At 36.6% G+C, this 18,027-nt stretch overlaps 1 protein-coding gene and 1 non-coding gene across 12 annotated transcripts in view; one reads left to right on the top strand and one right to left on the bottom strand.

The window, feature by feature from the left end:
- Window positions 1-18,027, top strand: part of ATG4C (autophagy related 4C cysteine peptidase) — a 97,081-nt gene that overhangs the window by 16,824 nt on the left and 62,230 nt on the right. For 6 of the 11 annotated variants that reach the window (XM_043877072.1, XM_043877075.1, XM_043877081.1 and 3 more), the window contains one exon: window positions 12,705-12,843. The exons of 1 other annotated variant lie outside the window; for it this stretch is intronic. In XM_043877072.1, the coding sequence (XP_043733007.1) occupies window positions 12,762-12,843 (82 nt within the window). In that variant the 5' untranslated portion in view covers window positions 12,705-12,761. The remainder of the gene's footprint in view (window positions 1-12,704; window positions 12,844-18,027) is intronic. 4 more of the 11 variants (XM_043877074.1, XM_043877076.1, XM_043877073.1 and 1 more) reach the window with 1 other exon arrangement.
- Window positions 14,515-14,620, bottom strand: LOC122678612. Its single transcript, XR_006336261.1, has one exon. It is a non-coding gene; the product is annotated as a small nucleolar RNA U13 (small nucleolar RNA).

The raw sequence follows: 18,027 nt of genomic DNA, 5'->3' as shown, positions 1-18,027 counted from the left end.
AGCAAACAGAGAAGGCAATGGCACCCCACTCCAGTACTCTTGCCTGGAAAATCCCATGGGCGGAGGGGCCTGGTAGGCTACAGTCCTTGGGGTCGGGAAGAGTCGGACACGACTGAGCGACTTCACTTTCACTTTTCACTTTCATGCACTGGAGAAGGAAATGGCAACCCACTCCAGTATTCTTTCTTGCCTGGAGAATCCCAGGGATGGGAGCCTGGTGGGCTGCCATCTATGGGGTCACACAGAATTGGACACGACTGACGTGACTTAGCAGCAAACAGCAAACAGAAATGTGGAAATGGTGGATGATAAGATTCATTTTAGTATGCATTAGTAAAGAAAGTTTATTTGAAAAAAAAGGTTACTAATTTCTCTTAAGTTTTAAGAAATCAATCATGAATCTCTTGTGAGAAGTATTTGGAAATTGTGAAGAATGCTATTTGGATGGTTTTCCAGACTGAAACTCTGATAGCACTACATAAAATTACCAAGAATTTTGGCATATTTTTACCCCCTGGGGCAGTCCCACCAAGTATTTGAGGTATCACAGGAGATTGAAATATACTGGATAATAAGTAAATCATCTTTTCATTTCATACTTGATAAACATATGAATTTTAGTTCATTTTTATTTATTTATTTATTTATTTTTCATCTTTATTTATTTTTAAATCAGGAAAGCTTTTGGAAAGGAAATTAGTGGGTGGGGATAGTTTAGAATTGTGGTTTCTTCATTTTTTATTTTCTCGTTTGTAGTTAAAGTGCTGTTTGTCTTGCCTTTCGCCTGGCTTTCTTCATATAAATATGAAGAAAAAAGTTGTTTTCTTCACTGATTTTTAAATAAATACATACTCTTTTTTTGTCCAGCTTTCTTGAGATGTAATTGACATACAGCACTATATAAGTTTAAGATGTACAACATAGTGATTTGACTTACATACATGATGAAAAAATGACTATCAATAAGTGGAGTGAACATCCATCATCTTGTAGCTACAAAACTAAAGAAATAGAACATTTTTTTTCTTGTGGTGGGAATTCTTACTATTTACTCTCTTAACAGCCGTCGTATATAACACACAGCAGGGTTAATTATATTTATCATGTTGTTAATTCCATTCCTAGTACTTATCTATCTTATAACTGGAAGTTTCTACCTTTTGACTGCCTTCATCCAGTTCCTTCCCTCCTCTCGTGTTTCGTAAACACAAATATGATTTCTTTTTCTATGAGTTTGTTTTTGATATATAATTGACCTAAACACTATGTTATTGATATTTCTCCCGGCAATCTTGATTCCAGCTTGTGCTTCTTCCAGCCCAGCGTTTCTCATGATGTACTCTGCATATAAGTTAAGTAAGCAGGGTGACAATATACAGCCTTGACGTACTCCTTTTCAAACTATTTGGAACCAGTCTGTTGTTCCATGTCCAGTTCTAACTGTTGCTTCCTGACCTGCATATAGGTTTCTCAAGAGGCAGGTCAGGTGGTCTGGTATTCCCATCTCTTTCAGAATTTTCCACAGTTTATTGTGATCCACACAGTCAAAGGCTTTGGCATAGTCAATAAAGCAGAAATAGATGTGCAAATGACACCACCCTTATGGCAGAAAGTGAAGAGGAACTAAAAAGCCTCTTGATGAAAGTGAAAGAGGAGAGTGAAAAAGTTGACTTAAAGTTCAACATTCAGAAAACTAAGATCTTGGCATCTGGTCCCATCACTTCATGGGAAATAGATGGGGAGACAGTGGAAACAGTGTCAGACTTTATTTTGGGGGGCTCCAAAATCACTGCAGATGGTGATTGCAGCCATGAAATTAAAAGACGCTTACTCCTTGGAAGGAAAGTTATGACCAACCTAGACAGCATATTAAAAAGCAGAGACAAACAGTGTGGAGATTTCTTAAAAAACTGGAAATAGACCTGCCATATGACCCAGCAATCCCACTTCTGGGCATACACACTGAGGAAACCAGATCTGAAAGAGACACGTGCACCCCAATGTTCATCGCAGCACTGTTTATAATAGCCAGGCCATGGAAGCAACCTAGATGCCCATCAGCAGATGAATGGATAAGGAAGCTGTGGTACATATACACCATGGAATATTACTCAGCTGTTAAAAAGAATTCATTTGAACCAGTCCTAATGAGATGGATGAAACTGGAGCCCCTTATACAGAGTGAAGTAAGCCAGAAAGATAAAGAACATGACAGCATACTAACACATATATATGGAATCTAGAAAGATGGTAACGATAACCCTATATGCAAAACAGAAAAAGAGACACAGAAATACAGAACAGACTTTTCAACTCTGTGGGAGAATGTGAGGGTGGGATATTTAAAAAGAACAGCATGTATACTATCTATGGTGAAACAGATCACCAGCCCAGGTGGGATGCATGAGACAAGTGCTCGGGCCTGGTGCACTGGGAAGACCCAGAGGAATCGGGTGGAGAGGGAGGTGGGAGGGGGGATCGGGATGGGGAATACGTGTAAATCTATGGCTGATTCATATCAATGTATGACAAAACCCACTGAAATGTTGTGAAGTAATTAGCCTCCAACTAATTAAAAAAAAAAAAAAAGCAGAGACATTACTTTGCCAACAAAGGTCCATTTAGTCAAGGCTGTGGTTTTTCCAGTGGTCATGTATGGATGTGAGAGATGGACTGTGAAGAAAGCTGAGCATCAAAAAATTGATGCTTTTGAAGTGTGTGTTGGAGAAGACTCTTGAGAGTCCCTTGGATTGCAAGGAGATCCAACCAGTCCATCCCAAAGGAGATCAGTCCTGGGTTCATTGGAAGGACTGATGCTGAAGCTGAAACTCCAGTACTTTGGCTACCTAATGCGAAGAGTTGACTCATTGGAAAAGACCCTGATGCTTGGAGAGATTGGGGGCAGGAGGAGAAGGGGATGACAGAGGATGAGATGACTGGATGGCATCACCGACTCAATGGACATGAATTTGAGTAAACTCCGGGAGTTTGTGATGGACAGGGAGGCCTGGCATGCTGCGATTCATGGGGTCGCAGAGAGTCGGACACGACTAAGTGACTGAACTGACTGACTGACTGAAACACTATGTTAGTTCCTGTTACACAACATAGTGATTTGATATTTCTATACGTTTCAAAATGATGACCACAGTAAGTCTGGTTATGATATATCACCATACAAAGATATTACATAATTTTTAACTATATTCCATACAATGTACATTTCATACCTGTGACTCATATAGAGAAAACATTTTAGGAACTTCCTTGGTGGTATAGTGGTTGAGACTTCTTCCAGTGCACAGGGTGCAGGTTCAATCCCCAGTCGGAGAGGCAAGATCCCATAGACCTCGTATCTGCCCCCCTCAAAAAAAAAAAAAATCCAAAACATAAAACAGAAGCAGTATTACAACACAATTCAGTAAGGACTTAAAAATGGTCCACATCAGAAAAATCTTAAAAAAAAAAAAAAGAATATATTTTAGTAGACTGAATGGCTGCGAGCATTAATTTCTTCTTTTTCCCCTTTCCAGATCTCACCACACTTCTTTTAAGGAAAAACAAAAATTATCAGTTAACAAGGGATCTCCTCCAAGTCATTTTGTTCACCCAAAGCTGCTCTAGGAAACTACATTGAGGAAGTTAAGTTTTGCAAATGTCTAAATAGCTGAATCTGATGTCTTTAGGAACCACAAGAATAATGTTGTTTATCTTAAAAAGGAAAAAGCAGTTCATCTTAGCATTTTTATTTTTCTTACAGGCTGTTTAGGAATTTTGCAACAGAGTGTCTTCTCTGTAGATTTCTCAATTGAGCAGTTTCAGTTGTTTTGTTAGAGTTGAACATAGCCTGGACACATTTATAATTTGTGTATTAAATTTTTCATTTGATCAACTTATTTTTCAACAAACAATCTTGTTATTTTAAAAGAAGCTCAATGTAAATAATAAGAGAAGTACAAAAAAGAAAGAAATAACATTGCATAATATCAACATTTTTAAAATTAGCCTCACCGTTAATCATATCTTGTTATATAGAGCTTATCCTCACATCTCTTAGAGGTCACTTTTAACATTATGGACTTCTAGACATTTTTTTATGCATATATATTTGTGTGTGTGTAAATGTATGTACATACATAATACATGTGTATGTAGATGCATAAATTGTATTTATCCTGTTCTTTTTTTCCTTTCACTGAATATCCTGGAGATATTTAAAAAAAATTAATTAACAAACTATATTTAGAGCATTTTTAGGTTTACAGCAAAATTGAACAGAAAGTATACAGAGTTTACATATACCTCCTCCCCACAACACACATGACCTCCACTTACAGAAGCCTGCACCAAAGTGGTATATTTGGTACAACTGAAGAATCTTTGACATGTAATTATCACCCAGAGACCATAGTTTACATTAGGGTTCACTTTTGGTGTTGTATATTCTGTGTTTGAAGAAGTGTATAATGATGTGTATAGATAATTACAGTGTCATATAAAATAGTTTTTCTGCCCTAAAAATCCTCTATGTTCTGCCTACTCCTTCTCTCCCTCTAAGCCCCCATTCCCTGGCAACCACTTTTTTACTGTTTCCACAATTTTGCCTTTTCCAGAACACTGTATGGTTGGAATTGTGTGGTATTTAGCTTTTTCAGATTGTCTTCTTTTACTTTACATTTAGTTTTCCTTGATATCATTTAATGGCTTGATAGCTCATTTGTTTGTAGTTCTGAATAATACCCCATTGTCTGTTTGTACCCCAGTTTATTTATCCATTCACTTACTGAAGGGTATCTTAGTTGTCTTCAAGTTTTGGCAGTTATGAATAAAACTGCTGTAATATCTGTGGGCAAGATTTTGTGTGGGAATAAGTTTTCATTTCATTTGGGTATATACCAAGGAGCACAATTACTGGATCTTATGAGTATGTTTAGTTTTGGAAAAAAAAAACTACCAAACCGTCTTCCAAATTAGCTGCATTCCCACCAGCAGTAAATGAGAGTACCTGTCCTTACCAGCATTAAGTGTTGTCAGTGTTTTGGATTTTGGTAATTCTAATAAGTGTGTAGTGGGATCTCACTCACTATTGTTTTGATTTCTCTGATGACATACGATGTGAAGCATTATTCACATGCTCACTTTCCATTTGTAGATCTTCATTGGTGAGGTATCTATAAAGATCTCTAGCCCATTAAAAAAATTAATTATTTGTTTTGGTCTGTGCTGGGTCTTCGTTGCTGTGTGTGGGTTTTCTCTAGTTGCTGCGAGACGGGGCTACTCTTGTTGCAGAGTACAAGTTCTGGGGTGCGAGGGCTTCCGTAGTTGTGGTGTATGGGCTCAGTGGTTGTGATACATTGGCTTAGTTTCTCAGACCAGGGATCGAACCTGTGTCCCCTGCATTGGCAGGCAGATTCTTAGCCACCAGACTACCAGGAAAGTCCTCGTCCATTTTTAAATTGGGTTGTTTGTTTTGTTATTGTTGAGTTTTAAAGTTTGTTTTATGTTTTGGATAATGGTCCATTATCGAATATGTCTTTTGCAAATGTTTTCTCCTAGTCTGTGGCCTGATCTTTTCATTCTCTTGACATTGTCTTTTTAAAAAAAGACGTTATTTATTTATTTTTGGTGACACTGGGTCTTCATTGCTGGGTGTGGGCTTCCTCTAGCTGTGGCGAGCGGGGACTATTCTGTACTTGCAGTGCGTGAGCTTCTCATTTCACTGCCTTCTCTTGTTGCTGAGCGTGGGCTCTAAGGGTGCAAAGGCTTCAGTAGTTGTGACACGGGGGCTCAGTAGTTACAGCGTGTGGGCTCTAGAGTGTGGTGGTTTCGGTCGTTGTGGTGCACGGGCTTAGTTGCTCTGCGGCATGTGGAATCTTCCCAGACCAGGGATCAAACCTGTGTCCTTTACATTGGCAGGTGGATTCTTATCCACTGAACCATCAGGGAAGTCCTTGACCTTGTCTTTTGCAGAGCAGAAATTTTTAATTTTGATGAAGTCCAGCTTGCCAATTATTTCTTTCAGGGATTATATCTTTGGTGTTAAATCTAAAAATTTATTGCCACACTGATAGCCCTTTGGATTTTCTTCTGTGTTATCTTCCATGACTTTTATAGTTTTGTGTTTCGCATTTAGGTCTATAATCCATTTAGAGTTAATTTTTTTTTGTGAAGGATGTGTGATCTTTGTCAAGATTTAATTTTTTGCATGTGGATGTCTAATTGTTACAGCATCATTTGTTGAAAAGACTATCTTTGCTGTGTTGTTTTGCTTTTTGCCTTTGTCAGAGACCAGTTGACTATATTTATGTGTATCTATTTCTGTTCCATTAATCTATTTGTCTGTTCTTTTGAAATGCCACACTGTTGTGATTGCTGTAGCTTTATAATAAATCTTGAGGTTGGGTAGACTCCATCTTCCAAAATTGTTCTTCAGTATAGCGTTGGCTATTTTGTGTCTTCTGCCTCTCCATGTAAACTTTAACATCAGTTTGTCAATGTCCACGAAATGACTCACTGGAGCTTTGATTGAGATTGTATTGAATCTATAGATCAGTTATGGAAGAGTGGACATATTGACAGTATTGAGTCTTCCTAGCCATGAATATTTATACATTTATTTGGTTCTTCTTTGGTATTTCTCAGAGTTTTATACTTTTCCTCATATAGATATTGTATATATTTTGCTTGATTTATATCTATCTAATATTTTTTGAGTGCTAATATAAATGATAATATCTTTTTTAATTCAGTTGCTGCTTGTTCATTGCTGGTGTATAGGAAAGTGATTAACTTTTGTGTATTAACTTTGTAGCCTACAGCCTTGCTGAAATCACTTATTAGTTCTAGGAGTTTTTGTTGTTGTCATTGTTGATTCTTTAAAATACCCGCTGGAGATAATCATGTCATTTATGAAGAAAGACAGTTTTATTTCTTCCCAACCTATATACCTTTTACAGCTTTTTCTTGCCTTATTGCATTAGCTATGATTTAATGTACAGGCCTTTTGTCTCCGTAAGTACGTTTATCCCTAGGTATTTTATTCTTTTTGATTTGATGATAAGTGGGATTGTTTCCTTAATTTCTCTTTCTGATCTTTCATTTTTAATGTGTAGAAATGCAACAGGTTTCTTTGTATTAATTTTGTATTCTGCAACTTTTCTGAAATCATTGATAAGTTCTAGTAGCATTTTAGTAGCATTTTTAGAATTTTCTATGTTTAGTATCATGTATTAATATAAATTTAATGTGTACAGTATAATGATGTGACTTATATACATCATGAAATGATTGTCGTAGTAAGTTTAGTGACTAGTCATCATCTCCTATAGATACAAAATTAAAGAAATTTTTTCTTGTGATGAGAATTCTTAGGATTTATTCTGTTAACAATGTTCATATATAACATACAAAATTATATTTGTCATGTTGTGTATTACATCTCTAGTACTTTTAAATGGAAGTTTATATCTTTTGACTGTCTTCATCTAATTTCTTCTCTTCTCACCCCTTGCCTCTGGTAAGCACAAATCTGATCTCTTTTCTTTGAGTTTGTTTTTGACACGTAATTGACTGACAACATTTGTTCCTGTTTTACAACACAGTATAAGCAATATCATATGATATTTGTCTTTGTCTGGTTTACTTCACTTCATATGATATTCTTTAGGTCCATCTATGTTGCTGCAGATGGCATTATTTCATTCTTCTTTTACAGCTGAGTAATATTCCATTGTATATGTACCACATCTTTATCATTTATCTGTCAATGGACATTTGGGTTGCTTCCATATCTTGGCTATTGTAAATAGTATTGCAGTGAACATTGAACATTGGATTGCATATCTTTTTGAATTGTGGTTTTGTCTGGATATATGTCCATGAGTGGGATTGCAGGATCATATGGTAGTTTTGTTTTTAGTTTTTTAAAGAACCTCCAGTCTCTTCAGTAAGTAGTGTTGAGAAAACTGTACAGCTGCTTGTAAAAGAATGAAATTAGAACATTCTCTAACACCACACACAAAAATAAATTTTAAAATGGATTAAAGACCTAAATGTGAGACTGGACACTATAAAACTCCTAGAGGAAAACATAGAACACTCTTTGACATTAATTACAGCAGTATCTTTTTGGATATATCTTCTAGAGTGATGGAAGTAAAAAAAAAATAAATGGGATCTAATTAAACTTAAGAGCTTTTGCACAGTGATGGAAACCATAAATAAGACAACACACAGAGTGAGAGAAAATATTTGCAAATGATGTGACTGACAAAGGATTAACCTCTAAAATATACAAAACAGCTCATATAATTCAATATCAAAAAGCCAAACACCACCACCAAAAAATGGGCAGAAGATCTAAATAGGCATTTCTCCAAAGAAGACATACAGATGGCTGACAGGCACATGAAAAGATGCTCAACATCACTAATTATTAGAGAAATGCAATCAAAACTACAGTGAAGTATCACCCCACACTGGTCAGAATGGCCATCATCCAAAAGTTTAAAAATAATAAATTCTGGAGAGGGTGTAGACAGAAGGAAACTTTGCTACATTGTTGGTGGGAGTGTAAATTGGTACAGCCATTATGGAGAACAGTATAGTGGTTCCTCACATTCTCTTAAACATTTTTGATTTAGAAGATTCATGGTTGGTGGCTTTTTAAAGATAAACTTTTAAAATTCTAAACATTACATATGTTCTTTGTATAAGATTTGGAAAATGTGGGCAATAGTGATATACAAAGAATCAGTCACAGTTTGTTAGGGAAACTGTTGTCAGCGTTTTGGTGTACCTTTTTTGAAAACTTCTTCACCTCCCCCTCAGACCCCAACCAGTAAGTATTATATGATACATAAAGTTTTAGGTTTTGTGTATTGTTTCCCCATTTTCACAGACTCTTCAGGGGCATTTTATATGGATATATAGCCCATCATATAGATTCACTATGTATAATTCACACATTTTATAGACTTTACTCCTACTTTTCCAAATTTTGTTAAATAATGCACTTTTGGGAGGAAATTTTTTTCCTTTATTCTTGTTGTCAATTAAAGAATTCTAAATATAGCAGGTAAAATACTGCTGCTGCTGCTGCTAAGTCACTTCAGTTGTGTCCGACCCTGTGCCACCCCATAGACGGCAGCCCACCAGGCTCCCCCATCCCTGGGATTCTCAAGGCAAGAACACTGGAGTGGGTTGCCATTTCTTTCTCCAGTGTGTGAAAGTGAAAAGTGAAAGTGAAGTCGCCCTACTTTTCATTAATTTATCAGTTTGTGATTCACTTAAACATTTTGAGGACCAATTGTGTGTCAGGCACAATTTAAGGACACTTAAAAAGTTTACTGGCTAGTGTAAGAGAATGTAAGAAAAAAATGATTATAATGTGTGATGAGTACTGTGATAGAGGAAGACATAGGACCCTAACGGGCTAAAAAGAGGGACTTCTGTATTGGTTTGAGGTTGGGACAAGGGTAGAAAATTTACTGATCTTACCAGAGGAGAGAAACTTCTTGTTTTTAGAAAAATTAATGTACTTATTTTAATTGAGGATAATTACTTTATGCTATTGTAATGGTTTTTTGCCATACATCAGCATGAATTGGCCATAGGTATACATGTATCCCCCTATCCTGAACCCCCACTTCCAGCACCCTCTCCACCCCATGCCTCTAGGTTGTCCTAGAGCACTGGCTTTGGGTGCCCTGCTTCATACATCAAACTTACACTGGTCATCTATTTTACATATGGTAATGTATATGTTTCAATACTATTCTCTCAAATCTTCCCACCCTTTCCTTCTCCCACTGAGTCCAAAAGTCTGTTCTTTATGTCTGTGTCTCCTTTGCTGCTCTGTGTGTAGGATCATTGGTACCATCTTTCTAAATTCCATATATATGTGTTAATATACAGTATTTATCTTTCTCTTTCTGACTTACTTCAGTCTTATGGGCTCTGGGTTCATCCACCTCATTAGAACTGACTCAAATGCATTCCTTTTTTTTTATAGCTGAGTAATATTCTATTGTGTAGATGTACCAAAACTTCCTTATCCATTCATCTGCTGATGGACATCCAGCTTGCTTCCATGTCCTAGCTATTGTAAATAGTGCTGCAGTGAACATTGGGGTACATGTGTCTCTTTCAATTCTGGTTTCCTTGGGGAATATGCCCAGCAGTGGGATTGCTGGGTCTTATGGCAATTCCATTCCCAGTTTTTTAAGGAATCTGAGGAGGAGAAACTTAAACTGAGTCTTAGTGCTCATGATAATAAGGCCGTCAAAAAGTGAGGGTAAGTAGGAAGGCATTCTGGGTAGAAGGAACGGCACATGCAAAGGCAAGGAGGTATTAGCATGTCGACTTTAGGAAGCTGTAATATTAATATTCAAAGTGGCTTCTGTCTACAGTGCATGTGAGGGAGTGGCAAGAGAGAAAGCTGAGTAAGTGGGCAGATGTCATTTCATGAAGGGCTTTGAATATCATCCTTAAGGCTGGGGTGTCATCATGAACGAGACAGAATCATTGAGAAACATGTTTATAGCTCTGAAACTTCTGTTTGTACATCAGCAATTCTCAACAGCTCTTGCCCAAACCTCACCTTTGAGTTCCAGATCTATATATCCATCTGCCTTAATGGTCTCTTTAGAATGTCTAGAAAGTAAACTCCATGAAAGCAAGAATTTTACTCCTTTTGTCCAAGCTGTATCTGCATTTCCTAGAACAGTGCCTGGCAATAAGTTACCCTGAGTGATTCAATTCATAAAGGATCGATTCCTTACTATATCTCAGAGGCATCTCGAACTCCACATAAATCCAGGTCATGATCTTATCTCTCTAATCTGCCCTTCTCCTGATGTTGCTTGTTTAAGGGATTGGCACCATCTATTTAATTTCACAAGCTAGAAACCTGGGTGTATCTTTGACATATTTCTCTTTTTCACCTTTCACTTTCATTTTATCACCAAGACCAACTGAATTTTTGACACATTTCTTCATGTGCCGATTTGTCTCCATCTCCACTGCTACCATGTGGTCCAGGCTACCATCTTTCTCCTCATCCTATACAATAATAGTAAACTCTCACCCTTTGCTCTTGTCCCCTTCAATCAGTTTTCTCTGTGTTGGAGTGTAAAAAAAAAAAAATCACACAAACCCACAGAATCAGATTCTGATATTCCTGTTTGCTCTTTGCATAAAGAACAAAATTCTTAACACAGAATGCAGGGTTCTGTGTGCTCTGGCCCATGTCTAACCCAGTAGCCACACACGTGTCACTTTTTTGGACTCTGCTCCTTAGTCACATTGACTTTTTAAATTCTTCTAGTGGACCATGCTTTCTTCTGCCACAATTATAATATTTAATTAGTAACATCTAATACATACTATAAAATGGAATATCTATTGTTAGAGAGGCAAATGTACCAATCCCGTTGAGTTGATATTTATAACTCTGAAAGGATAATGTTCTATGTGGCATTCCTTTCGTTTTCTTTTATAATTTTTTTTTTTTGGTCGTACTGGATCTTCGTTGCTGCATGCAGGTTTTCTCTAGCTGTGGAGAGTGGGGACTGCTCTTTTTCGCAGTGTGTGGACTTCTCACTGTGGTGACCTCTCCTGTTGTGGAGTGTGGGCTCTAGGGGCTGCAGGCTTTAGTAGTTGAGGCATGTGAACTCAGTGAGTGCAGCTCCTGAGCTCCAGAGCACAGGCCAAGTAGTTGTGGTGGACGGGCTTCGTTGCTCCTGGGTATGTGGGATATTCCCAGACCAGGGGTCAAACCTGTGTCTCCTGCTTTGGCAGGCAGATTCTTTACCACTGAGCTACTAGGGAAGCCCCTGCATTCTTTTCTTGAAAAGAAAACTGTCTGTGAATTATTACAAATAAACTGGAGTATTTCCATTAATAATTTGTTCCTCTTTCAGATTACATATAACATATCTCAATTTTCCATCAAGTCATTTAAAAAAGAAATACATATAAGCTACATTTATTCTTGTTTTAGAATAAGAAAACATTGTCTCTTGCAAATTTAAGTCTTTCTATTTTTTTAAAAAAATGCTGCTGTAAGAAGGATATATAAGAAATACAGGAAATGCCTTAATTAAAAAAATGATTAGACTTGATATGAAAGCAGTGATTTAATACAAGTGGAAGTCTCCATTATGAAGATAATTATAATTTCTTATGATTTCAGATCACCTTCTCTAATTACAAAAGAAACAAATCTTGGATAGCCTCACCAAAACTGAGTTGTATTACTATTATTGTTTTTAATTATGTGTATCTGTGGGGAGTTATTGTTTGGATTTGTGTGATAACTTTTTAAAACATTTATTTATTTATTATTATTTATTTTGGCTGTGCCTTGTCTTAGATCTTCGTTGTGGCATGCAAACTGTTAGTTGTGGCATGTGGGATCTAGTTCCTTGACCAGGGATTGAACCTGGGCCCCCTGTATTGGGAGCACGAAGTTTTAGTCACTGGACCACCAGGGAAGTCTCTTGTGTGATAATTTTTATTGTTGTATATTTGGCATTAAATATATTTTGTAATTGAAATATGTGTAGAATATATTATATTTTAGTCTGTAAAATGAAAAATTTGTTTGCTCATTTCCAGTTCAAATTGTATTTGATCACTTAAGTAACTTTAGCAGGTATTACACCATAGAATATGTACTCATAACTTATTTTTCTTTACGTCAGAGCAGAAGACTAAACTTACAGAAGAATGCAATCAAGTGATGGCTTTTTCTTTAGAATATGAATATGGAAGCCACAGGAACAGATGATGTCGATAAGCTGAAAACTAAATTTATATCTGCTTGGAACAACATGAAATATAGTAAGTATCATGATTTGAAAATTATATAATCCAAAGAAATATTTGAAGATATGTATTATCTCCCTTATTCAGTCAGTAACAATTGCTGAGATTTTCCTCAAATGAAATATTTCTGTAAGGAATAAAATATATTCTCTATCTATTTCAGTTACAAAGTATATAAGGATACTTCCTGAAGAAAGAGCCAAAATTTCTCATAAATATTGCTTAGAAACTCAGGCATATCATGTGGTCCTTTAAAAAAGAAAATTCCAAAGCAGATATAATTTATTCAGGTAATGGATATTACCTCAGTTTTTCAGACTCAGTTTCAGGCAGCCTCATGTCTGAACTAGGAACCAAGCAAAATAGATGTCTTTCACACAAAGCAGACCATATAAAGTTCATACTCTGATACATATAACTTTCTTCTAGGAGCACACTCAGACACTTACTTATAACTTAGTTATTCTTGGTTTGCATACAAATTTGGTAAGGATCATATGGTTGTTTTGAAGCCTACTTCAGACTGGAAACAAACTGGTGATGAAGAATCTTTCAAAGGTGGAGAAATACTCAGAGAATTAGTATCAACAGGAAGAAGTTCATATCCATAAAATAGAAATGGAAAAATTTAGTAAAACCCATAGGCAATGCAAACTCAGGTAAAACACAATTGGCTGTTGGCTCCTGATTCACTGGAAGTCATGGCCAGCTAGCTATTTAGACAGTTAAAACTTGGTAATAACTTAACATTGCATTTTGAAGATTCAATAGACATTAATATTTTGAAAATTTGAGATAATTCATTTGCTACTAAAATTTACCCTTTTAGAGTGTATAATTCAGTGGTTTTTTAGTATATTCACAGAAATGTACAACCATCGTCACTAACTCCAGAACATTTTTATCACCCCTCAAAGTTACCCTGTACCCATTAGCGGTATAAGAATACTCCCTATTCTTCCCCATCTCTCTCCAATCCCTGACATCCACCATGCTACTTTCTGCCTCTATAGATTTGCCTATTCTGGACTTTTCATATAAATGCTATCATATAACTTGTGGTCTTTTGTTTCTGACTCCTTTCACTTAGCACAGTGTTTTCAAAGTTCATCCATGTTGTTGCATGTATGTATCAATACCTCATTCTCTTATATGGCTGAATACTATTTCACTGTATGGATATATGCCATTTTCTTTACTCACTCATTAGTTGATAGACATTTGGGTTATTTCTGCCTTTTGGCCATATGAATAGTACTGCTGTGAATATTGTGTACAAGTTCTTGTGTAAACTTAGTTTCAGTTCTCTTGGATATATACCTAGGAGTAAAATTACTGGATCATATACTAACTCAAAGTTTAACTTTTTAAGGAACTACCAAACTGTTTGGACCATTATACATTCCTACAGCAATGTTTGAAGGTTTAAATTTCTCTATATCCTCAGCAGTACTTGTTAATGTCCATCTTTTAAATTAGACCCATTTTAGTGAGTGTGAAATATCTCACTGTAAGTTTGATTTGCATTTCCCTGCTGACTGTATGAAGGTAAGTGTCTTGTCATGCGTTTATTAGCCATTTGTATGTATTCTTTGAAGATATGTCCATTTAATTTTTTACACATCTTAAGATTGGGTTGTCTTCTTGTTACTGGGTTCTAAGTGTTCTTTTTTTTTTTTTTTTTCACGTCAGACAGGTAATGTGCCGATGTCGTAACAAGGTTTGTGAGGGAGGCACATGTCACGCAGCAGCGTGAACACCCAATCATCATGCTCATGAACTACAAAAGGATCTCTAAGTGTTCTTTATGTATTCTAGATGAAAATCCCTCAGCAAAAATATGATTTGCAGATATTTTTTCACATCCTTAAATTGTCTTTTCATTTTCTTAATAGTGTCCACTGAAGCATAAAACTTTGATTTTGATGAGGTCCACTTTGCCTATTTTTTTCTTTGTTGCTTATGCTTTTGATGCTATATTTAAGAAATGTTGATTAAATCAAGATCATGAAGATTTACACCTATTTTTAAAGATATTTTTTCTTTTTAACTCTTCTGTTTAGGTCTTTGATCCATTTTGAGTTAATTTTGTGTGTGATGTGAGGTAGAAGTCCCACTTCATTCTTTGTATGTGGCTATCTAGTTGTCACAGCACCATTTGTTTAAAAGAATATTCTTTTCCCATTGAATGGTCTTGCCACCCTTATCTAAAGTCAGTTGAGCATAGATGTAAAGGGTTTATTTCTGGACACTCAATTCTATTCCATTAATCTGTTCGTTTGTTCTTATGTCAATAGAACATTCTTTTGATTAGTTTAGCTGTTTGTGAAATCTGAAACTGGAAAGTATGATTCCTCTAACTTTGCTCTTCTTTTCCAAGATTGTTTTAACTATTTTGGATCCCATGCATTTTCCCTATGAATTTTTGATCATCTTATCAATTCTGCAAGAAATTCAGCTAAGATTTTTATATAGATTTTAGTGAATCTGTAGATCAATTTTCAGAGTATTGACATATTAACAGAATATTTCCATATTAAGTCTTCCAATTCATGGACATGGGATGTCTCTACACTTATTTAGATTTTTAATTTCTTTCCATGACATTTTGTAGTTTTCTGTGTGTAAGTCTTACACTTCTTTTATTAAAGTTATTCCTAAGTATTTTATTCTTTTCAATGCTATTTTATTTTTAATTTTTTTCCAATTTTTGGCTACACCTTGCAGCATGTGGGATCTTAGTTCCCTGAACAGGGATCGAATCCTCATCCCTTGCATTGGAAAGCAGAGTCATAACCACTGGACCATTGGGGAAGTCCTTCAATGCTATTTTAAAATGAATTGTTTTCTTAATTTCTTTTAATATTCTTTGTTAGTATATAGAAATACAGTTGATTTTTTTGTGATTTGATCATGTGTCTTGTAAATTTGATCTCCTTTATTAGTTCTAATTGGTTTTTGTGGATTTTAGAGGATTTTTTGTGTAAGCTCATGTCATCTGCAAATAGAGATTTACATGCTTTTCAGTCATTTAATCTGATGGTTAGGTTAGGTGATGAAGATTTCATTTATAAGGTCTGGAAATTATCATACTGGTACTAACACATTTTAGCAGTATCCTCGGGATTGTTATTTAAACTATTATTTACATATGCGTAGCTTTCCCTATCTAGATATTAAGTGGGTGTAGCAAGATTATGGTAATCCCTAATCTCTGAAGAACAGAATGTTCAGGGTAACTACGTGTTCTGGAGAAGGACATGGCAACTCACCCCAGTATTCTTGCCTGGGAAATCCCATGGACAGAGGAGCCTGGCAGGCTACAGTCCATGGGGTTGCAAAGAGTTGGACACCACTTAATGACTGAGCAATCACATGTTCTAGATAGTTTTAAGTTATAGAATAGTATTTTAGTTTGATTTTATTGATGAAAATTATTCTAAAATGTTTAATATGTATTCCTGGCTTAGAGTTTGTATTGTATGGGTGGTTTGTGTGCATGCTAAGTCACTTCAGTCATGTCCAACTCTGCGATCCTGTGGACTATAGCCCACCAGCCTCCTCTGTCTGTGGGATTCTCCAGGCAAGAATACTGGAGTGGGTTTCCATGCTGTCCTCCAGGGGATCTTCCTGACCCAGGGATTGAACCTGTGTCTCTTATGTCTCCTGCACTGGCACATGGGTTCTTTACCGTGTGTGGTTTGCTGCTAAGTCACTTCAGTCGTGTCCGACTCTGTGCGACCCCATAGACGGCAGCCCACCATGCTCCCCCGTCCCTGGGATTCTCCAGGCAAGAATACTGGAGTGGGTTGCCATTTCCTTCTCCAAGGCATGAAAGGGAAAAGTGAAAGTGAAGTCGCTCAGCTGTGTCCAACTCTTAGTGATCCCGTGGACTCCTCCAGGCTCCTCTGTCCATGGGATTTTCCAGGCAACAGTACTGGAGTGGGGTGCCATTGCCTTCTCCGATGTGTGGTTTAAGAAGTACTAAAACAGTTTTTTGAATTCATTTATTTTTAAGTGAAGGATAATTGCTTTACTGTATTGTGTTGGTTTCTGCCATACATCACCATGAATCAGCCGTAGGTGTCCCCTCCTTGAACCTCTCTCATACCTCCCATCCCATCTCATCCCTCTCGGTTGTCACAGAGCACCCTGTTGGAGCGCCCTGAGTCATCCAGCAAATTCCCACTGGCTCTCTGTTTCATGTATGGTAGTGTGTATGTTTCCATGCTACTCTCTCCATGCATCCCAACCTTCCCCATTCCCTTGCTGTGACTATTAGTCTGTTTTATATGTCTGCGTCTCCATTGCTGCCCTAGACATAGGTTCATTGGTATCATCTTTCTAGATACTGTATATATGTGTTAATATATGATATTTGTTTTTCTCTTTCTGACTTCCACCCAATTAGAACTGACTCACATGCATTCCTTTCTATGGCCGAGTAATATTACATTGTATATATGTACCACGGCTTCTTTGTCCATTCATCTGTCGTTGGATATCTAGGTTGCTTCCATGTCCTAGCTATTGTAAATAGTGCTGCAATGAACATGTGTAGATGGGGTACATTTGTCTTTTTCAGTTCTGGTTTCCTCAGGGCATATACCCAATAGTAGGATTATTGAGTCATATGGTAGTTTTAGTCCTAGTTTTTTAAGGAGTCTCATACTGTCCTCCAAAGTGGCTATATTAATTTATATTCCCACCAACAATGCAAGAGGGTTCCCTTTTCTCCACATCCTCTCCAGCATTTATTGTAGATTTTTTGATGATGGCCATTCTGACCAGTGTGAGATGATACCTCATTGTAGTTTTGATTTGCATTTCTGTAATAATGAGTGATATTGAGCATTTTTTCATGTGCTTATTAGCCATCTGTATGTCTTTGTAGAAATATCTGTTTAGGTCTCCTCCCCATTTTTTGATTGGGTTGTTTGTTTCTCTGGAACTGAGTGGCACAAGCTGCTTGTGTATTTTGGAAATTAATCCTTTGTCAGTTGTTTCATTTGCTATTGTTTTCTCTCATTCTGAGGGTTATCTTTTCAGCTTGTTTATAGCTTCCTTTGCTGTGCAAATGTTTTTATGTTTAATTAGCCCCCACTTGTTTATTTTTGTTTTAATTTCCATTCTACTCAAGGGAGATTAGTCATAGAGGACCTTGCTGTGATTTGTGTCATAGAGTGTTCTGCCTATGTT

This window comes from Cervus elaphus, chromosome 20 (genome assembly GCF_910594005.1).
Source record: "Cervus elaphus chromosome 20, mCerEla1.1, whole genome shotgun sequence".
Taxonomy (NCBI): domain Eukaryota; kingdom Metazoa; phylum Chordata; class Mammalia; order Artiodactyla; family Cervidae; genus Cervus; species Cervus elaphus.
The sequence above is the reverse complement of the archived record's forward strand: the minus strand, read 5'-3'. Positions and strand labels throughout refer to the sequence as shown.